This window comes from Cupressus sempervirens, chromosome 1 (assembly GCF_028749045.1).
Source record: "Cupressus sempervirens isolate cs-2001-9-10 chromosome 1, ASM2874904v1, whole genome shotgun sequence".
Classification (NCBI taxonomy): domain Eukaryota; kingdom Viridiplantae; phylum Streptophyta; class Pinopsida; order Cupressales; family Cupressaceae; genus Cupressus; species Cupressus sempervirens.
In genome coordinates this window covers 65,793,340-65,817,130 of record NC_143118.1, presented here as the reverse complement: position 1 = coordinate 65,817,130, position 23,791 = coordinate 65,793,340, and the positions used below count along the sequence as shown (strand labels likewise).

Here is a 23,791-nt window from a genome sequence, read left to right as displayed (position 1 = left end):
GCACTCCCTCCGTCTGTGCCCCTTCACCCCCTTGGTGTCTGTCGGCAATCTGCTGAAGCTTCTGTCTATACTTTGCTTGCTGTGCTAAAATTAAAACTTCTTGTGCTGTATGTATTTCATCCTTGTCTTTTACCTTGTTCCTATCCTTGTTAAGCAAATTCGACATTAATCTTCATAACATTCCTTCGTTCCAGGTTCGTCGGGCAACAACGCCAAATGTTTACCGTATGGGGTAAATAGTTTAATGCATGCAGGCAATAGACAAGAACATGCAACACAAAAGTACTTTTATTATTCGCATGTATATCGTAGAGATTACATATTGATACGATTGCTTCCAATGATGCTCAAAGTCCATTTCGGACGGTGTACATATACCTTCTCGAAGGGTGACTCAACCACAAATTGCAACTAGTTACTGATTTTCACTCTTCTGAAGTGAGCCTTGTTAGGAGCCAACACTGTTAAAGGTTACAAAACACACTGTTAGGTGTGACCCTGTTAGAGGATTTAATCACCCTATTAGAAATGGCCTTGTTAGAGGTCTTTGGACAATTCAATAGAAATGCCACCTTATCAAAAGATTTACAAATAGCTGTCAAGTCAACTTTGTTAAAAGATTTAGATCACTGCTACAATGGTTAGAGAGTAACAATGACATGACCTGATTTGGATGCAACTGAATTGCTGATTACAGATCTCAATTCTAGCTTGTATACTTGATCCTTCTTGATCGAATATATCTTTTCAGCTCCACAAGGATATTTTGCTTATCCTTTTGATTCGCTTCCTCTTAGCATCATCAAATCTTCAATTATCTTCCATGTATTCACACATTTTAAATCTCAACTTGACTTTCTATTTATATCTTTCCTATAGTCAAGTTGGCTAGTATACAACTTAGAATAATTAAAATATTCATCTTCTCAGTCGGCTAGAACCAACAGACAATTCAATTTGAACTTAATATGCCAAAACAAGAAAATCTTTTGTTAGCCGACCCTGCTCGGTAGATCCTAACTCAGAAATGATTTTCCTCCGTTAACCAAGTGAACTCGGTCAACACTGCATATTCGCAAAGTTCCTTTGGTAATCAAGTGAGCTCGGTTAACGTTGGTTCCATCCAACATTTCCTTCATTAACCGAGTCAGCTCGGTTAACACTCAACTTCTACAAACTTTCCTTTGGCGCTCGAGTGAACTCAATAGATACTGTCCTCTAAACTAGGTAAACTTTGGAATGCTTGGTCGACACAGAAAATTGTCTTCAATACTCGAGTGACCTCGGCATACACTGACTGGTAAAGATATGACCTTTTGTGTAACATTAAATACAATACACAATTAATCAATTGTTTCAACAACTGTTGCATTCATGGATGGTAAAGTAATAATCTAGACAAAGAACTCTGCAATTAAGAAAGCGAAGTTGATTGATCAGAGAAAAAAGTATTCGTATGAATTAAATTCAGAACCTAGTCGACCTATTCAAGCTTTAATTCATGAAGCTGCAGACATAAATGAAATATGGCACAGAAGGTTAGGACATCTAAATTTCAAAATCTTATCAACTATGGAGAAGATGGTTACTGGTTTACCTAAACTAAATAAAGACCACTCAAGCATATACAAAGGGTGTGCTCTGCGAAAGAACATCAAAAGTCCATTTCATGATAGCACTAGAAAAACCAACAATGTTTTGGAATTAATTCATTCAAATTTATGTGGACCTATGTATGTTCCTTCTCTTGGAGGATTCTGGTACTATATTTTGTTCATAGATGACTTCTCTAGGAAAACATGGATTTACTTCTTAAAGTGCAAAGAATCAAAAGAAATCCTAAAGAGATTTAAATAATACAAAACATTAACTGAAAACTTATCAGGACATAAAATTAAAACTCTTAGAACTGATAATGGAGGGGAATGCACCTTAGAGTTGTTTAAAAGGTTTTGTAAAGAAACAAGAATTAAGAGAGTATATCGTTCATTATAATCCAGAACAAAACGTGGTAGCAAAAAGAAAGAATAGGACAATTATAAAAGCTGCTAGAGCTATGATATTTGATCAAATTCTAGAATATTTTCTTTGGGCAAAAACTTCTTGTATTGCTGTCTATATTCAAAACAAAAGCCCTCACTCCTACCTTAGAGATAAAATTCCTGAAGAAGTCTTTACTAAAGTTAAACCCAATATAAGTCATCTTACAATTTTTGGGTGCCTTGTATATATCCATGTTCTTAAAGAAAAGAGAACTACGTTAGAACCCTCTGGGAAGAAAGGTATTTTTGTAGGGTGTAGTGAAACATCTAAAGCATATAGGATTTTCATACCTAGACAAAAAAATATTGACCTTAGTAGGGATTTTATTTTTGAAGAAGATCTAGCATTCAAAAGAGCCCTAAGTTTTGAAGAACCCTTTCCTTTACCTAGTTTTGAAAGAAATACTGAGTATTGTTTATTTTATGAAGTAAATAGTTTAATGCATACAGACAATAGACAAGAACATGCAACACAACAATACTCCTTTTATTATTCACATATATGCCGAAGAGATTACATAGTGCTTACAATGATGATTACAACAATGATCCAAAGTTGTACATGTACCATTCCAAAGAACCTTCCTGAAGGGGCCCGTCGGCCACATGTCAACTACATAACAATTACCGACTACTTGCTAATCTATCCGTCGGGTGTTTTATAATTTTATCAATAACATCATCCCCCCCAAAAAGAAAAGTTGTCTCCGGACGACAATGTAACAAAACTCAAAATTGCGCAACTAATTACATCAAAACACAAATACTAGGCAGGGGGATGGGTCCCTGCATGGCAGGTGTTCGTGCTCTCAGTTCACCCAGCTCAGCCTGTAGCTTGTAGATTTGCTCCTTTCGAACCTTCAATTCAGCTTCCGCTTCCATCTGAAGCTCTAGAGCTGACTGCATCATTCCAGCGATCTCTCCTAATTTCTTTTCTTTCTCATCTGCTAACTTCTCTTTCTCTGCTGCCAATTGCTATAACTGACTCTGTTTTTCTATCAAGGCTGCCCTCTTGGATTCCCAGGCCGCCTTTTTTGTGGCTAACTTGCAACTGACTCCTCCCGAGCCCTCTCAACTGCTGCCTGATCTGCCTGGCTCCTCCGAAGGGTGTAATATGCCTCCGTGTTTATCTTCTCAATCTCCTGAGCCAATGTCTCTACCAGCTTCCCCAAACCCAGACTCCCCGTGGCAGCCTAATCCTGACGCATTTCTGTAGTTTCCACGCTTGGCCAACCTCTATCCTCAAAGAAAACTGTAAAGGTAGTCGGGCATCCTGATCTCATAAAAGATACCACTCCCTCCAGCTCCTTCACCACTGAGTCTAAAGCCTGCGCCTCCGCAGATGCCACCACTTGTCGAGCTCGAGTCGCTAGAGCGGCTATATTAGCAAAGAATGCTTCCACTGCTTCTGACGCCACTAGTTGTTCCTACTGTACCCCTATAGCCTTTTCTACTACTTCTGCCATATGCTCAATAATGCTATGTGATGGTCCCACATCCTATACTGGCTCCGCTACCTGTGCCTGTTGAGTGTTTTACTCCAAAATTTTGTCCTGCGTAGGTGTCTACATGTAGGCCATCTGAGGTATTGGAGTACGGTGGAACCGCGTACTTAAGCAAGTACTCAACCTCTGAGTTCTACTCTCCCTATCTTGCTCAGATGACGCTAAGAGTGCTACATCCATCGTAACTATTGCATCTGAACCCACTACATCCAAGCGTATTCTGGCTCTCCGCTATCTCTGGTACTGGTAGTTCGGGTACCTCCATGGTAGTCTCCTCTCTCTCCTCCGGTATGCTCTTTGCTGTAGATGCCATGGTTTCTGCTACTAGTTGTGCTTTGGCAGGTGCCCTAGTTTTTGGTACTAGTTGTGCTTTGGCAGGAGCTGGCATACTCTCTTGGCTGACACGTTCTGCCACTCATACAAACCTCACCGCAAACCCAATTGCTGGTTCGATCGGTCGGATTGGGGGAGGTCTTACCTCATGCTGCCAGGGTGCAACTACTGTAATTGCCTGTTGCGGTGCTGCAGTCATCACTATCGGCTGTCGTGTCTGTCCAAACCCTATTATATGTGCCATGTGCACACCTGCTGGTACTAGGTAGGGAGTGGTGGATAGTGTAGGGTGGGGAAATAACAAGGGGGTGGCTGTGACAATCTCAACCTCTTCATCATCGTCTTCCTCTTCCTCCTCACCCATGCTATTCTCCTCAGAAGATGTCTCCTGCCGACTGCTGTTCGTATCACCTCGTGTATCTAGTCGAGGTTTCTTCTGCCCTGCAGTGCCCTTTTGCCGACTAGTTGAGTCTAAGTGTTTCCACCGCATGATAGGAGGTTCTCCAAGGGCTAATGGTCCAGGTCTCACCTCAAACCTGTCTTCTTTAATCATCTGTGCTGAAGCATCGAGAAAGAGGCCTATGGCATAATGCGGCATATAAAATGTCTTATGTTGGAGTGTCATAAATTCATGCATGCATTCAGCGAGCACGGATGCCCAATCTTGCCTCTTTGGTAATCTTCTTGGGCTGCACCTTTTTTCCTTGTGGCCTTGGTATGCCAAACACACACGTGAAATCTGTTGCTTTGAATGAAACTACCTGGTCTCTTCCCAGGTATGGAAATGTTCTTTTCCAAGAGGTCCTGCCATAAGTCTCGATCATGGTGCACAGGGCACCTTCATCGTCCCGGATGCAAAAAACAGGCATTCGAATCGCCTATTCCACTTGTGCCCTTCTAATGTTGGCTTTTACTAGATGACTGTCAGGAGTTTCCTGCCACCACTTTCTACAGTCGATACCGCTTAGTCCTTCGAATGCTATATTCTGTGGTGTGATTTCAGCAGTTGCAGGTGCTTGTGCTTTACGCTTCTGCTTGCTGCTGCTGCTGGTGCCTTCACTTTGGTTACTTGCGGTCGACATTTTCCTCCCCTTCCCAGTTGTAGATTCTTCCAATTCTCTTTTCCACTTTCTCTTGCCTGCAAACTTCATTTATAAGAGTGGTACGGATGTCACAAATTTTTTTTATAAACCCTTCTTTGACCAATGGAAGCTGTCTGCAAAACGCCCAGCCAAAATTGACCTCTGCTTGTGCATGCCCGTACGAAGGTACTGTAGCTGTGGTTTGGCAAAATAAATTATATACTTCCCCTTTCTCGTATACCGTACGATGTTTGAAACAATAAAAATTTGCATAAATCCTCTCTACTTGTGACCGCACGACGTTTTTTGATGCCTGCCCAATGTATTATGGTGTCCGTACAGCGCCTTCAAATGCTTTATGCTTGCCGTACGATAATGGGGTGCCAAGAATGCATTGTAGAAATGTGTTGTTTCCCTTCCTTCCAACCGTACGGGCTTTGTTTCCGCCTTTCTTCCAACCGTATGGGATTCTCCACAATTGCCAGTCGTACGGTCCTCTGCAAATGACATACGGTCCACAGACTTCAGTATTGTTTCTCTTTTATAGCTGTATGGTGGCTTTTAGCGATACATCCCTTGCTTCTTTTTACCATATGATATTAAATTGTGGTACGGTCTCTGGCCTTTGCGCTCCTTTTTGTTGTATACCGTACAATGTTTATTTAGGTTCCTTCCAACTTTGTATGCCATACGGGTTTCACATATGTTCCTCCTCACTGTACGATAGCTTCAGCTTGATGGCATATGGTGCTAGCAGCTTCACCGTATGGTAATGGTAGTCCAAGTACCATAGGTGACTTTCATCTTCCTGAGGGAAGCCGTATGGTGAATATAACTTCACTTTTTTTTTTTTTCAATATATATATATTTATTATTATTATTTTTTAACTACTGCTCATTGTTTGTCGACGGGGGAACAACTCTGGCATGGTATATTTTTAACTTGGAACCGTTCACCATTTCTGAAATTTCCTGCTCGTCCAATGTCCATAGTTTTATTGCTCCATTATCACCTACTTCTCGGATTTGATATAGCTCGACCCATTTGACTTTAAACTTTATCGATTTGATTTCATTTCGTCCGTCATACTTCAACACCAGCTGTCCTAGTTGGAACTTGTTCAATTTCAGGTGTTTATCATGCCAAGCTTTGCGCCTATTCTGTGTCACCTTCATGGCCCATTGTGCCAATAGCCGCTTCTCCTTGAGTCTGTTCAGATTATGCAACCTTTCCCTCAGGCTTTCTATGTCGCCCAACTTATTCTCCAGTGCGATCCTCAGACTCAGTATCATAAATTCTGCTGGTACCATTGTCTCTTGTCCAAACATCAACTGAAACGGTGTGTCCTGTTGTCACCTTGTATGATGTGTGGTATGCCCAGAGGGCCGAGGGCAGTTTTTCCTCCTAGTCTTCACCTTCGACTGTACATGACTTGTAGATGATTGCTACCAAGGTCTTGTTTGTAGACTCAGCCTGTCCATTTGCTCTTGGGTAGTACAGGCTCGATAGAAAGTGATATATCTTGAATTTCGTCATTAACAGTTTAATGACGTGATTGACAAAATGCCCTCCACGATCACTCATTATCTGAAGTGGAATCCCATACCGAGTGATTATTTGCTCATAAATGAATTTTGTTGTACTAATTGCTGAGTTATCTGGTAGAGCCTGTGCTTCCACCCACTTCGTTAAGTATTCTGTAGCTATGACTATATATCTGCATCGGTACATTCAGCTTACTTTCAAATGTCCCACGAAATCCAATCCCCATCGTTTGAATAATTCCTCTGCATGTGAGGTGTTAAGCGGCATGAAGTCTCTCTTTAGTGGCTTTCCTGCCCTTTGGCAAGTGTCACACCTGACGACCCATTCGCGTGCATCGTTGTACATTGTTGGCCACCATAGTCCTGCCAGCAATATTTTTCACGCTGTGGTATCAGGTCCCATATGCCCTCCTATTGGTCCCTCGTGCTTCTTTCAACACTCTCGGTATTTCCTCTAACACACACCGTCACAGGATGTAATCTGGCCCCATTTAATACAGTAATCCATTAATCAATTGAAATGTACGGCTCCTGATTATTAATTTTCGCCTTTCATTTTGTGGCATCTCCTTTGGTCACTGTCCCGTGGAAAGGTACTCCCCAATACTCGTGTACCATTTTGGTAGTACTGCAATTTGAAATAACTGTGCATCAGGAAAATCATCATTCACTCCGTCCGCCGGTTCACCTATTTTAATTTGCAACGAATGGTCTGCGCTGACATGATTCTTCTCATGCCGTACAATGATTTTGAAGGTGAATTCTTGCAACAAAAGTAGCCACCGGCTGATTCTTCTTTGGATGATAGGTTTATTCACCAAGTACAACAGAGCTTGATGGTCTACATAAAACACGAACGGTGTTGCGAGCAAGTAATGTCGGAACTTCTGCACTTCGTAGACCATTCCTAAGGCTTCTTGTTCTGTTGTACTGTAATTCTGTTATGCTTTTGATAGTAGTTGGCTGGAAAAATATACCGGGTGATCTAACCCGTGGTTACCTGTCTGCGCCAAAGTTGCTCCTATTGCATAATTGGATGTGTCTACGTGAACATGAAATTCCTTGTTCTAATCTGGGTACGCCAATATAGGTGTTGTGGCTAATCGTACCTTCAACCCTTCAAATGACTCATCCTGTTCTTTGTCCCATTTGAACAGTTCCCCTTTGCATGTCAATTTGTCCATCGGGTATGATAGTTGGGCGAAGTTTTTGATGAATCTTCTATAATATCCTATGTGTCCCAGGAATGACTTTACCTCCATTACATTTGTAGATGGTTGCATTTCCATTATCACTCTAACTTTGTCTGGATCTGTTTTCAATCCCTCCTTACAGACTATGTGGCTCAGTAATTTTCCCTGCGGAACCATGAATCTGCACTTCTTTGGATTTAAAGTGAGTCGCGCCCTTCAACATCTTTCCATGCATTCGCTGAACGCCGCTAGATGTTTGTCATTGGTGCTGAATACAAACCAGTCATCTAGGAATGCTTTGAAATTTCCGACAGACATTTGGTCAAATATGTGCAATATGATTCTTTAGAACGTAGCTGGCGCATTGCATAGGCCAAATGGCATTCGGTTGTATGTGTACACCCCAGCTTCTACCACAAATGTTGTTTTAAGTTTGTCCTCTTCTGTTATGCAAATTTGATTATATCCCAAGAATCCATCCATAAATGAATAAATCTCATGTCTAGCTACCTCCTGCAGTATACTGTCTGTGAATGGTATCGGGAAGGGGTCCTCGATTGTTACCACATTGAGACATCTGAAGGTGACAAATATCCTAATTTGGGTGGTATCCTTCTTCAGGGATATGACTATGGGTGACACCCATTCACTTGTTTGAACCTTGAAAATAATACTGGCCTTTAGCATTCGGTTAATTTCTTCTGTAACTCGTGCCGCATAGTTTTCGTTCATCCTGTAAGGTCGCTTCCGTACAGGCACTGCACCTTCGACCAATGGAATGCGGTGAACACATAGCTCCGGCGGTACTTTCAAATTCTGGTATGTCCAAGCAAATACATCTTTGTATTCTAGAAATATTTTAAATGCCACTGCTTTTGGTAATGGATTCTAGTTATCCCCCACTAGTATGTTCTTTGGTTCGGCCTCATCTCCTAAATTCATGGTCTATATTGTAGCTTCGTCATATTTTATTGGTTTTCCCTCACTGAATACATGTGCAGGTGTTTCATCCAGCGGTGCGTCCCCTTCTTTTATTTCCTTGAATTCTTTTGGAAATCCATCTCCGTTGTGCCCTTCCTCTACCGTTAGTATGTTGCAGCTCTGGAATAGCTCATAATCCTCCATTTGTCAGTGAAATAATCCGTTCACCGAATCCAAATCGTCGTCCGTCGATCCACCTTCCAAACGTAGGCCTCCTTGATCTGGTTTCATTCGCTGCTTTCGTTCATCCTCTTCTTCGGAATCAAATGATAGAGCTTTTTTGCCTACCATTTGTGTGTAAATCAATTTATGAATTTTTGTCCTTTGCTTTCCAGTGATAGTGTATTCTTCTTTCAGTCATGCTTGACCCTTACTTGTACAAGCCATCCCCGGCCCACAATGGCATCATATCCTCTCTTCTTCAGCAGGATGACGACGAAGTCGAGTAGGAACGACTGTGTTCCAATAGTCACTGGTCGTGCCATCAGGATTTCCAACGGTTTGATCCCGTGCAGGTTTTCCATGGGCAACTGGAATGTAGGTGGCCACAACATCGGCTGTCCCAACTTCTTCCAGGTATCTTCTGCCAGGACATTTACCCCTGAACCTCCATCTACAATTGTGTCTGAAAGGACCGTTTCTAATATACCCATCTTTACAACTGTTGGATGTCGTTCGGATGTGAGGGCTACCAGCATTGGGTCCACTGTACTTGTTCTGCTTTCCTTTTCCCTTCCATGTTCTCCCGGTGGTTTAGCAATTGGGGCTATGTTTGTGAGTGTTGTCCGTAGTTGAGGCATTGTGAGGATCAGATCATTTAACTTGACTGGTATTTCAGTTTGTAATATTTGCCTTATGATGTTTTGTTCTGTGCAGTTCCTTGTTGAGGTATCGGTAGTGTCCTTCAATTGTGATTTCTCTGCTTGCGTTGCTTTCGCAATTTTCGCCCGCGCTTCTTCCAATCGCTTCTTTTCCTCCGTCGGGTCGGGGTACAGTTTTGCTTGCTTACGGGTGATTGCCAAGACTTCTTTGTCCACGCCAATGCTGATCAAATTCATTCCTGATTTTGGGCACTTGGCATCTTCATGATCTCCAAGACCACACCATCGGCATAACAACTTTGGTGTATTTGCTAATGTATAGTTTCGTGCAAAGTGGCCGCACAAATTGCATGCTCGACATTGAACCATTGGGTGGCTGTTCGCATCATATTGAATTTGGTTGTGGCCCCATTATTATTGTTGGTATTATTACGGATATTTTTGTTTTGCCCTCTTCTATTATTTCTGTACCCACCCGAAGTGGCACCATCATTGCTGGTGTTTCCACTCCCTCCTGGTGCGGAAGCCTCCTGTGTCAGGAGCACTTGTTGATGCCTTCTTGCTTTCATATTGAAGGGGCATTCTTTTGTGGAATGTCTCATTATTCGACAAATATCGCAGAACTGGTTTTTCGGACAGGACTCCTTTGTGTGACCTTTTGTCTTGCATTCTGTGCACCATAGCTCGTTTCCCTTCGTCTCTTTTTGCATATTCTTAAATTCCTTCATCATTCTGATCATATCCTTTTGAAGAGCTCAGACCTTCTTATTGTCCTTTTCTCAGCACTACTATCTCCTTCCGAAGATGAGTCATCTAAGTCGGATGAACTACTTTTTTTCTTCTTCTTTGTTTTATGTTCACTCTCTAAGTCCATCGCCCCATTGTATGCTTTGCTGTAATGGGCACTCACCGGTTATAACTTTATGAAAGACTTTGCAAGGAAGCTCTGATACTACTGTAATGGACACCCAAGAATGCCCAAAAGCTGAATCAACTGTTGAAATTATATTAATTCTAAAAATATTGCAATCAAGTACAAAGAGATGTATTCCAAAGGCCAAACCCTAAGGGAATGACGTCTAGAATGTTACAAGAGAGAATGAACATCTTCTATTGCCAAAAAAGAGTGTGATTCACACATCCAAGCTCTTATCAAATGCAAGTCATAATCACCCGATACAATAATCTCATGCTAAACAATGAGACTCTCACCCCTATTTATCCTATTCCTTCACCCTTGTAGAAAGAACTAAAACATTAATTAATTGCAAGTGCTAGAAGCTTCCCCCTTCCAATAATTAATGCACTATCTAGAAACTCCTCTTTTGCAATAATTAATTGTGCTTCTCGAGGCTTCCACCTTTCCAATAATTAATACACACTCTAGACGCATCTCCTTTGTAATACAATAATTAATTAAATTAATTAAATATAAAGTCACTTTTTAATTTTAATTGAATGACTTTATAAGAAATTAATTTAATTTCTTCTTATCCTCCACTTAGACTTTGGAGAACGTGAAGGCCAAAAGATGGGATCATTACATTTGCTCTATGATGATGGCAGCACAATCTTCATTTTCTTCCTTAACTCCGGGCGTAGTTTTTCAATGAACCATCGCTTTTTCAGCCCATCTGTCGGCTTACTTTACATTTTACTTATTAATTTTTTTAGTTTTTTGGCATATACCTGGACTGTTTCATTTTTCCCTTGCTTTGTGGTGTAGATTTCTGCTACGATCTCATTGTCGTCTCGCAGCAATTGAAATTCGGTGATAAACTCCTTTTTAACTGTTGCCCAAGAAATTAATTTTTGGGGATCGACATCGGCAAACCAATCAACTGTTACACCCCTTAGGGTTGCTGAAAATTGTTGGACCCATTCATCTGTGTCGGTTACACCATTCGCTGTCCAAATTGTTTCACATGTCTTACAGTGTCTGATTGGATTGGCCGTTCCATCACCATCAAACTTTGGCAATTTTTCCTTTGGTCCAGCCATTACTATTCGAGTTGGAGGTACTTGTTGTGTACCCGCACTGTTTTGCACACCCGCGCTGTTCTGCACACCCGTGCTATTTTGAACACCTGTGCTGTTCTACACACCTGCGCTATTTCAGATAGTTGTCTTATTTCCAATAGCTGCGTTACTTAGTGAAAAAAGGTTTTCCTCAAGCGAAGTTGTTTTTTCTGGAAGTGTATTGTGGACAAAGAGTTCACTTCACGCTCGTGCTCCATCGGCACTCCGAGCCATGTGAGTTAATTCCCTTCCATCTGGATTCTCTTCCCTCGGCATATACAGGTTAAGAAATTTCTCCTCTGTTTCTTCCACCAAATTCAACCACTGGCGAGTTTCTTCCAACAATTCCTCGGTGCTTTGGTGTTCGTCAGCAATCTCTTGAAACCTCCATCTGCGTTCGGCCTGTTGTGCCAAAATTAAATTCCCTTGTGTTGTGCGTATTTCATCTTTTTCCTTTAGCTTATTCTTATTTTTGTTCAGCTGATTCGGCATTAGTCTTCATTCCTCAGCCTTCGTTCCAGGTCCATGGGGCAATGGTGCCAAATGTTTACCATATGAGGTAAATAGTTTAATGCATACAGACAATAGACAAGAACATGTAACACAACAATACGCCATTTATTATTCGCATATATGTCAAAGAAATTACATAGTGCTTACAATGATGATTACAACAATGATCCAAAGTTGTACATATACGATTCCAAAGAACCTTCCCGAAGGGGCCCGTCGGCCACATGTCGGCTACATAACAATTACCGACTACATGCTAATCTACCCATTGGCTGTCTTATAATTTTACTGACAAGAAGTATGAGTCTTAGAGAGAGAACATGGAAGAAATTGAAGATGAAATTCGAAAACCTAAATCTTGGAGAAGCTCAAAATTCAAAGAAAAGACAACTTTGGGTCATGAAAATAGTTGAGGAAGCACAGACTTTGCTGCACCTTTTGGAACAATCAGAGAAAGCAAAATACCCAAAAAAATTTCTAGTTATACAGCAAACATGAATGATTTGTCCAAAACAGAACCAACCAATCCTTCAGATGCTATTAAACATATAGCTTGGAAAGAGGCTATGACAGAAGAATACCAATTTATTATGAAGAATGATGTTTGAGAAATTGTTCCAAGACCTAAAGAAAGATTTGTTGTTTTTTCTAAGTGGACATTTAAAATAAAGAATGCTGCTGACGGTAGCATTGAGAAATATAAAGCCAAATTTGTAGCCAGAGGATTCTCTCAAAAAGAAGGGATTGATTATGAAAAAACTTTTGCTCTTGTTGCTAGATATACCTTTGTAAGAGCAGTCCTAGCCATTGCAGCATCGAAGGGATGGAAAGTACATCAAATGGATGTGAAAACAACATTTCTAAATGGAAAGATTACATAAAAAGTATATTTGGAGCAACCTGAAGGATTTGAAACTCACAATCCTAAAGTTTTTGTTTGTAGGCTCAAGAAAGCTCTCTATGGTCTTAAGCAGGCTCCAAGGGCTTGGTATGAAAGAATTGATAAATATCTCACCGGCTTAGGATTCTCAAAAAATGAAGCCAATCCAAATTTATATTATAAAAGGGATAAAGATGATATGGTAATTTTGGCACTGTATGTTGATGATTTACTAATAACAAGTGATGATTATCTCATAGATCAATGGAAGAAAGATCTAATTAGAGAGTTCGAGATGAAAGACTTAGGACTCCTTCATTACTTCCTAGGACTAAAAGTACGACAGAATTCAAACAACATTATACTTAATCAAGGGAAGTATACATTAGATATTTTGAAGAGATTTGGAATGTGAAATTGCAAGTCTATGTCTTCTCCAGTGAAGACTAATCTACATAAATTTAAAGAAGTAGTAGTAGAATCACCTTCCATAGATTCTACTCTTTATAGACAGATGATTGGGTCCCTTATGTATTTGGTAAATACAAGACCTAATATTTGCTATGCTGTTAATGCCTTAAGTTAGTTTATGTGTGAGCCAAAAGAGATTCACCTAGTTGCAATAAAACACATTATGAGATGCTTACAAGGCACTCTTAGTCTTGGGCTCAAATATGAAAAAGTTAACTTAGATTTACATGGATTCACTAACTCAGATTGGGGTGAAAGTGTTAAAGACAGAAAAAGTACTTCAGGATGTTGTTTCAATTTAAGATCAGCAATGATATCTTGGATATGCAAAAAATAGTCTTCAGTAGCACAAAGCTCCACAGAAGCCGAATACATTGTAACAACGATGGCCTCCTGAGAAACAGTTTGGCTAAGGAAGTTACTTGTGGGATTATCTGGTCAACCCATGAATCCTACGATTATTCATTGTGATAATCAGAATTCCATCAAGCTTTTGGTGAATCCAGTTTTTCATGATAGGTCCAAGCATATTGAAATTCCTTACCATTATGTAAGAGATATGGTAGATAGGAATACTATAAAATTAGAATACATTTGCATTGCAGATCAGACAATAGATATTCTCACCAAACCTCTCTCTAGAGTGAAGATAGATCACCTCAGGAAAAGACTTGGTATGGTTGAATTGTAATTCATTTGTATTCTTTAAATTATTAATAAAATAATTTTATTGTCAAGCTATTCACTGTTATGGGCTCCACCATTTGTATTCATTATTTAAAAAGTGACGATCTCTTAGATAATGTGCTAAATAGTAGAGTTCTACTGTAGGATCTAGATAAGTTCAAGATCACATTGTGATGTAGATATTGCTATATCTATAAGTCACAATTTTGATAAAGGAAGAATTTTATTATTTTCCGGGGTTTATCCTATGTTCTGGTAGATCTTAACTCAAGATCATGTTGTGATATAGGAATACTAGTATCTATGAGTCACAACTTGGATAAATGAAGAACTTAATTTTTCTTTAGATTTATCCTGTATATTGTATTCTTTGCAATATTGTTATCACTAGTAGTAGTGATTTGTCATATCATAGGTTTGGTAATATGACATTGTATCATGTGTTCTATGATACCACATGCTAAGAAGATTCAGATAGATATAGAGTATCAATTCTTGCTTGTTCATCTTTATTGATATTGCTAGATATGATATCTGTTAGTATGATTATCAAGTTAAGAGGGAGCGTTAATTCTGTAACTTGCAATCATGCTGATCTGATATTGCATGATAAATAATGATCTAAAGTCATTGCATTATCCTCTTAAGGATATCGGCGCCAATCCTTGTATGTTAGTTTAAATCTAACTATAACTTTTTACATCTAGTTTGTGGTTAAACTTGTTAATTACATGGAAAGTCGCCGACTTCTAGAGATTAGGCAAAGTAGACTTTGGAAGGGACATGTCCTTTCTAAGAACATGTCCCTTGATTTCTATATTTATTAAGGGTATGGTTGAAGTCTAAGAGCACACAAGAAAACAATAAAATCTGCTCCTTAGTCAATACTGCCCAAATAAAACTTGTATAAGAAAAAGAGAGTTCCAGATTTATATTTCTAAATTCATTCAAGACAGTACTTTGAAGTTATCTACAGCAAGTTCAAGGGAGGCATAGGAGGTATAATCTAAGTTTGATTCAGTTAAAGAATTTGCAGAAACTTTACACTTTCTTAACATTATTGTTCTCATTTTTATTGTATCCTTACAAACCATGCACGCATTATAGCTTATAAATTATTTTGGTAGAAGGATATATTAGTAAATTAGTGACTACAGAATACAAAAGCCCTGGATCAGACCCACAGTTACCATAGTAAAGTTACAAAGAGCATTGAGAACCAATTATCAGAAAAATATCAGTCCAAAAAACCATATCCTGTTAAGCACAAAGGTTCAACTTTCAAGACTTCAAGATATATACAAAAAGATTAACAACTAGAAGTTGACCCAAAATTCAGATATTGTAGCATAAGGGTAGAAGAGTTACCAACATTTGACAGCTGAAGCATAAGGGTAGAAGAGTTAACAACATTTGACAGCTGAATTCAACCAAAATTCTTCTTGACTGTGCACTGTCTTTCCCAGGTGAGACTTGAGGGCCAGGGTGACCTCTAGGGGTATGCCCCTTACACACACTAGAAACAACTGTAGTTTTGAGAAGGCAGAGAGAAAACAAAATGAATAGTGTCCTTTATTGTATCCTGTAGACCGATATGTTCCTAGATATTTAGGGTAGTCTTTCAGTTGACCTGCATAAAAAAATTGATTTTGTGTATCTCTTTTGTTTCTGCTCTGTTTTTTCAATTCATTTTTCTCCTTAAGACTGCTTAGCAACTCACATACACCAACATAATGAAAAGTAACACTTGAAAAAATAAAAATCTAAATCATATACTTGCATCTTGATTCCATAATCTGTTGTTGAACCCTATGAATTCTGCTTCATTTCTTTTTGTTTTACTTGTCTATTAATCTTCGTCCGAAATTTTTGACAAGTCTCACTGTTTGATAAGACAAAACTATCTTTTTTATGTTGATATATCTCTTATGCTTCAAGTATCAAAACTTGCTTTGTACAGGTTAGAGGTTTTCTGCTCAATTTTGGGGTATATTATGCAACTAGAGCTGCACTTGGCCTTGAATTTCAATGGAGGTGATTCATTCAACTCTATGAGATCCAAAATACTTAAACATGTTCATATTTTCTAGTTTACTGCAGTCTTTTAATATTACAATGTTTCTATTTACTGAGCTTTATGTACGTTTTGTTTGCAGCCCTCCTGTGGTTTTTATCACAATCTTTGTAACATTGTTTGCAATGGTAATTGCCATAACCAAAGATCTGCCTGATGTTGAAGGTGATCGCAAGTAAGTTGACACCCTTACTCATTTTGAATATTTAATGATTATCCTATATACTTGTACAAAGGCCATCAAATTCATGAGTAGTGATTAGATTTCTGGAATACCATCTATACCACATTAGTTTGCATTCTCGGCTCATTCTTAGCTAGTTTGACCTGTGTTGCATTAGCCAAAAACTAGATACTGTTTATTTAAATTATATAAATTCATTTGTTGCATTGACTCTAATATTTTGAGAAAAATGGTGTATAATACATGATTCAACATTTTTCTACTCAAATACATTAACTATATATGGAAGTATAAAACCCTATTTAATAGGAAACCTCATTAACAACATCCCTATTTATATTGAGTTCTTTCAACAACTCAACATATGTACCACTAATAAAATAAGCATAACCTATAAAACAAACCCTGTGACCATTAATTAATATTATAACACTTATTATTTTATGCATCCTAATGTTCACCTATGTGATCACTAATTCCTAACAATATTTACAAATAATTTATGTAGATGTTTAGGTATTCTTTTGTGAGATCAATGAATTTTAGAAACAGAAAAAATATCAGTTGAACTTTCAACATAAAATACTGCAAAAAAATGCAACTTATCCAATTGTCCGGTTAAAATGTCAAAAAGATGCAGAAAATGCAGAAATTCTGTAGTTTCTAATACTCCAAAACATTTTTGAACCTTCATTTTGTGATATGCCAAGCTAATCTGTCTCAATGTGTGGATCTGAAATCACCGTTTCTGTTATTTGTATCCTATAATTGCATGTGTGTTTCCTATAGATGCTCTTTGTAATATATGTAACTACTGTTATGCCTGTGTGTGTGCCAGTGTTGTTACATAAGTTTTTTGTACCTTTGTTGATTTTAGATTTCAGATATCTACCTTGGCAACAAATCTTGGTGTTCGGAATATCACATTTCTAGGCTCAGGTCTTTTGCTTGCAAACTATATTGGTGCAATGCTGGCCGCAGTCTACATGCCACAGGTAACCTAATTGTTAGCAATAAATTGTATGTTTCGTTATGGTTAGATTTGTTTTCCTTTCTTTGGTAATGTTTCCCACGGTGTTAATTCTTTAGAAGTTTATAGCTTTATTTGTTTGAGAGTTTGAATGTTATAATAATTAAACTTTTGTGCAAAGATGAGGCACAGCCATTATATGACATTTCAAACTGATGACTTATTCTTAGATGTGAAAAATGTGCAGACTTTTCAGCGCACATTGATGGTATCTGGCCATGCCCTTTTAGCAGTGTTGTTGGGTTTCCAGGTATTCTCTTCACATTATAGCTTTGCAGGTTGATAGGTTAATGGATACTATTAACTATATCCAAAATTGTCTTTAATTTCTGTGCAAATGCAGATGCACCATTTTCTAAAATCACATACATATTTTTGGGTGGCAGCATTAGGGATGGGGAGAGCAAAGGAGTGCAGGCAGGGTAAAGGGAATGGGGGTTTTAAAACTTGTGCAGTGCCATGTAGGATATATACAGTATTGTATTTGTTATTTTCAATTTATGTGGTCTATCTGTTACTGTGAGTTTTGTTCCACTACAACATATATAATGAAATACGTAGTATTTCGAAAGGAAACACCAAAGCTTCAACTTTCTCTTGAATAAGGATGCTCATATGCTAAGCAATGTAGATAAATTGCATGATCAAATGAGACAACCTCCAGGGTCCTTCTTAATCATGGACTTTCACTCACTTATAATAATGTGGTATGTTGGTTATCACAAAGGGACTTATGCATTTCAATCAATGGATACCAACTTGACTTTAACTTCTTCAAATACTTACAACCAAACAACTTGCAAAGGGAAAGGGCTTAAGAATTCTATCCAGCTCTAAGAATGTAAGACAATGTTGATGATGGGCCTAGCCTCTAACCAATCTTTACTTTGCCATGTCAACTAGGCATAAGAGGGTGCTATAATCTATAGATGCAGGAATGATTTTCACATTGTCATTATTCATCCAAATACTCTATGAAGGTGATCTAAATGAATCTCCAATAGAAGTTTAACACTTGGAATTTGGCTCAGATCTAACCTTGCACTATTACTTACAATCAACAAGTAACAAAAGGTGTGGACACTAGCTTCACCAATAGTCACCATTTGACAATATCTTCCATTCATCTACTTCTACTTCTACTTGACATGAAATGAAGTCTAATCTGAGAAATTGAAGATGTAAAAACTCTCAGCTGGTTATAACTTCAATAAACATCAATTATTTTTTAACTGAACACTTGTTTGACATTTTGTCAAAGAGTTTGCAAACAAACTTTGATATCACTGTTAAAGCCCAACTGAATCACATCAACGACCCAGCTTGAAGTATTGCAAATGCTTGTAATTTGCAGCATCTTATGTTTCCCTTTTATGCTAAACTTAGTAATATTGAACTGTGGAGAGCATACATCTTATAACATGATAAGTTGCTACTGATATATGTTCACCTTAGCAATGCATTTGCAATAATGGAGCTTACACAAAACTGATAAGTTCAATGTCATGAATCTTATTGCACTAAATGATTGCAAACTGTTACTTTAATGCAATTGAGAATTACAATATTTAAGGAAAGGAAACCTGTAATTATGCAGCAGATTTGCTTGAAGGAGAAGGCTCTCAATTTGCAGAAGTAAATGCTAAAATTAATGTACAGAAACAGGCCCTTGAATTCTCAATGCAAACCCCTTAAACTTGATCACAGGTTCACTAAATCTGTTCACAGCCCTTGTAACTCAACAACTGCAGCCTTGAATGTGATAGCGGGCCCAACATCTGCAATTTCTTGGCTTCCAAATCGCCCAAATTGAACAGTAATGACTGCATCTAAGAGCAGATTATATAATGCATGAAATACTGATGAAAATGTCACCAATTTGCTGGAAAGAATCCCATGCTACAGAAGACACTTAACACCAATGAGGAAAACAGGAAACACTGCAATACAATTTAATCTTTATCTCCAACAAAACCTAACGTCTTCCTACTTACATGAGTCACAGAATTGGAAGACTCAACAATTCCCAGAAAATGCAAATATCAAATTCCAGAATTCCCTTTCACAACTCTCAGCCAAAGAACTCTTCTCAGCTACAGCCAAAACAGTATGAGAAGATATCCCACCAACAACCTTCTTTCAATCATAGATTTTCAAGACAATCTTCAGCCAATGAATTACTTCCAATTCGTTCAACATTCAATGAAAAAAAATTCCTCCTTAGACACAGTGAGAACAATAGGAGGATAGCAAATAGTTTTACCTCAGCAACTATTTGCAACACAATCCAGAATAAAATCTCAGATTTGAATCTACAATACTTCAGCTGTAGATCAATGAAACAACTCAGAATTTAGACCCTTGTGCTTCAACAAGGGCACAAAAATCAGAACTCAGAAAAGCCACAAAGGCAACAAAAGCAAATAAATATCCAAGCATGCTTTTCTCAACAAATGGGCTTGTATTTATAACCTCCATATGCCTTTTTTGTTGCCAAAATGTAACTTCACTCAAGAAGCTTCACCACACAACATTAATTAGAAGCTTCCATTAGATTCTTTCACTTGACTTGGCTTAACTAATTAATAAATAGCTCTTTCCAATGATAACCCAACTCTCAACTTAAGTGAAATTATAAAGTTAAATTATAACTTTATAATAAGCCATTTAATAAATTAATTATAATTTGGCCACTAAAATTATAATAACTTCCAAATACTCATCATTTAAATATGTCGTCTGAAATAGGAGTCATACCTATTATTTCTCCATGTGACCAAATGAACTTTCCAAAAATAAAAAGGGTCCATCTTTATCAACACAACTTACCACAAATAGTAAGTACACAAAACTAAGCCCAAGCAAAGTCCAATCCAAGCCAAACGAAGACCAAATTGTAGCTTACTGAATTGTGGAGAAGATAAGGCTCTCCCAAGCCAAGCCACTGCCTCAAAAGACTTTCTATCCACAATAATTAGCCTACGAGGATCGCAATAATAGGCTAATCCCTGAAGCCCTGATACTGACAAAAATGGGGACATTACAAAAGAAACCATACAATACTTCAAAGCAACATTAAGTAATCCACTATGAAGACCAACAATGAATCATCAATTACTTTGATAGCATTATCGCAACAACTTCATCATGTCTCCTCTCCAACTCTACCTCTGCTACTAGCTTCTCTAATGTTAATGTCTAACCCTTTACAAATGAGAAGGCCTTGGCCTTTAGTTATTCAATTACAATGAAGGGCCAAGATTGATTTATGAGGGCCAAGATTTACCCATTACAAACCATAATTAGGGTCGCCACACTATCATCCAATTACATGAAGGCATCACCCTATGGGCCAATAAGAAAATTACAGTGCCTTTGAGAGCCAATGAGAAAATTGTACCCTTGGCATAATATGATTGACTATCTCAAAAGACCTTCTATTCACAATAATTAGCCTACGAGGATCACAATAATAGGCTAATCCTTGAAGCTCTGATACTGACAAAAATGGGGACATTACAAAAGAAATTTTACAATACTTCAAAGAAACATTAAGTAATCCACTATGAAGACCAACAATGAATCATCAATTACTTTGATAGCATTATCGCAACAACTTCATCATGTCTCCTCTCCAACTCTACCTCTTCTAATAGCTTCTCTAATCTTAATGTCTAACCCTTTACAAATGAGAAGGCCTTGGCCTTTAGTTATTCAATTACAATGAAGGGCCAAGATTGATTTATGATGAAGGGCTAAGGTTTACCCATTACAAACCATAATTAGGGTCACTGCACTATCATCCAATTACATGAAGGCATCACAATATGGGCCAATAAGAAAATTACAGTGCCTTTGAGAGCCAATGAGAAAATTGTACCCTTGGCATCATATGATTGAATGTGCTTGGACATGTGTAACTAGAATATTTGAACTGGTTAAAGACAAGCGAGCATCACCTCAACATCCTTATCTTGTAGACTTGATCAATCCTTTGGTGATGAGAAAATATCTCTTGATACTCAACATTATCAAGCCTTCGATTGTGATAACATATTCCCAAATTTCTTCAGCTTCTCAATTTTTCTCCATCTTTGTTCTTGGAAATCTCTTTTGATGTCTTGACTTCGACCCTCATGAAGTGATGAAGTCTTTATGTAGTTGGACTTTTCAAAATGAACTTTGATTTCCAAAGGAAATTTAAGTTAATGAAAAATTTCTTACTTGTAGATTCTTTTTTTTCTATTCTCCATGTTCTTTGCTTTCTTGAACTCTGTCTCTATCTTCATCTTTGAATTTGCACTTTGGTAACATGATGTCCTCATTTGAAGTCCTTGAGCTTGATCTTGTAGCACCTACTTGTTCTCTCCTTGCTTGAAACCTTGAACTTGGCCTTGCCATTATCTCCTTGCTCTCCAAGCTTCCCCCTTCTCGAAGCTTACCTTGCAAAACCAAGAGAGAAAAATGCATTGAGCTCATAAAATGATGAAATGAAGGAAATGTGAGATAAAATCAACATCAAAAGAAGGAGGCAAAATGAATTTTCATAAGTTCAAGATCAAATTTCTCTTCCTTGTTGCAAATCCTAAGTTTTGATTTTATTGATAAAATGTTTTTAATCTTGCAACTTGGAATAAATTTTTGTAAAACCTAGGATTTAGAGAAGCTTTGCAACATAAGGACATGCCCAAATTTTGCCTTCTTACCACCTTTTATCTCTGAATTTTTCCTTCTTATCACCTTTTTGTAAAACCTAGGATTTAGAGAAGCTTTGCAACATAAGGACATGCCCAAATTTTGCCTTCTTACCCAAATTTTGGAAGAAATCTGCCTTTGAATGCTCAAACTTGATGCTTTCTAAAGTTTCAAATTATTGACAAGGATGTAATTGCTGCTTCAAGAAGATTATTTATCTCCTCCCTCTTTATAGTTCGCTGCCTCAAATGATAATTCGTTGCTAATGCAAGAGAATCCACTTCACTCCAGGATAATTTGCTGCTAAATAGGGAGATGTTTTACTGCCTTAACAGATGTAAATCTTCTTTCATGTGATGTTGAAATAATCTCTCTTCCCCTCCTTAAATAGGCTAGGCGATTTGGTGTCTTCAAGGGGTGTGTTCCAATGGAGTCCGACTTGCTTCTTTTGAAAAAGTAAAACATTTCATTTAATCTCATTTCTCTTCCTTTAGGTTGACTTGATAGATGGGGATCAAAGGATGATTTTTTGGAATCTTAAATGATTGATCTAGTTACCATCCCTCTCCTTTTCTCCATCAACTCTTGAATTATTGGGCGGAAATTTAGCATGTTGGAGGATTATTGATACATTGGAGGGTGGTGGAATCTGCCACCCTTCAAAAATTTTCCTTGATTAGGCACCCTAGTACTGAGCCAACCTTTTGTATTATATAACTGATTACATAATACATGAGAGCTAAGCCTCTCACATGGTTTTTCCCATCTTGGATTTCTATGAAAAATTACTGGTGTTATGTGTTGTGGTTCTTATTTTCTATTGTTATCTTCTCTAAGGGTAAAAATATGTTATATGGTAAAATTGTAAGCTGCTTTAAATATTTGGAGGATATACTGGTTCTCTTCTCCCCTTTCAGTACATATGGGGTTCAATGCTTGTTGTTTCCCAATTGCTGTGCTAAAAAAAAGTTATTTCATTCAATATTCAATATATAGTACTACTTGTCTACAGAGGAAGAGCAAAAAAAGATTGGAAAAAGCAGGGGCAACACCATTCACAATACAAGGAAAACATAGACTCGTAGGTTATAAACAGGTTGCTTGTCATTCACCAGTATTGTTTTGCGTGACATCTTAATGGAAATGAGATATCATAGAGATTTCTAGAAAATCTAAAACATGATAGGAAATGATAAACAAAAAAAAAAAAATTTAAAATATGAAGTTGGCTTCCCTGCATTCCAATGTTTTTATAAAGCCATTCCGACATAACTTCTTATGGGAAGACAACCAACTATTTTAGTAACAATAATGAGCAGAAAGTCATTAAGATGACTTTTAATTGTGTTCAATGTCTGATCAGGGAGATGGTTATTGTTGTATTAGTCAGTTTGCATTACTTTGTAAAGTTTGTCCTTAAAATATGCAAGCCAAGTAGGTGTATCCATATGCAGTCATATAGATTGAAGTGTGCAGAATTATATATTGGACATTTCCGAAGCTTTATAATAATCATATTCAGCTTGTTGATGTCTGTGCATTATCTTGAGTCTCACTTGATATCCACAGGCTTTGCAGGTGTCACCCATTTAAATCTAAATGAGAAAACTAATTTAGCTTCAATAACTTTGAGAGGTTACATCAACCATAAAGAACATATAGATAATTATTAATTATTGTTTAGGAAAACCAAAAATGTCTAGACCATTAGTTGGACAGTCCCTTGAAGATGAATT

At 37.8% G+C, this 23,791-nt stretch overlaps 1 protein-coding gene across 2 annotated transcripts in view; it reads left to right on the top strand.

The window, feature by feature from the left end:
• LOC149576177 (homogentisate prenyltransferase) overlaps positions 1-23,791 on the top strand; it is a 121,322-nt gene that overhangs the window by 84,662 nt on the left and 12,869 nt on the right. For both annotated transcript variants that reach the window (XM_089816554.1, XM_089816551.1), the window contains exons 5-8: positions 16,033-16,106; positions 16,229-16,321; positions 17,208-17,325; positions 17,548-17,610. In XM_089816554.1, the coding sequence (XP_089672680.1) occupies positions 16,033-16,106; positions 16,229-16,321; positions 17,208-17,325; positions 17,548-17,610 (348 nt within the window). The remainder of the gene's footprint in view (positions 1-16,032; positions 16,107-16,228; positions 16,322-17,207; positions 17,326-17,547; positions 17,611-23,791) is intronic.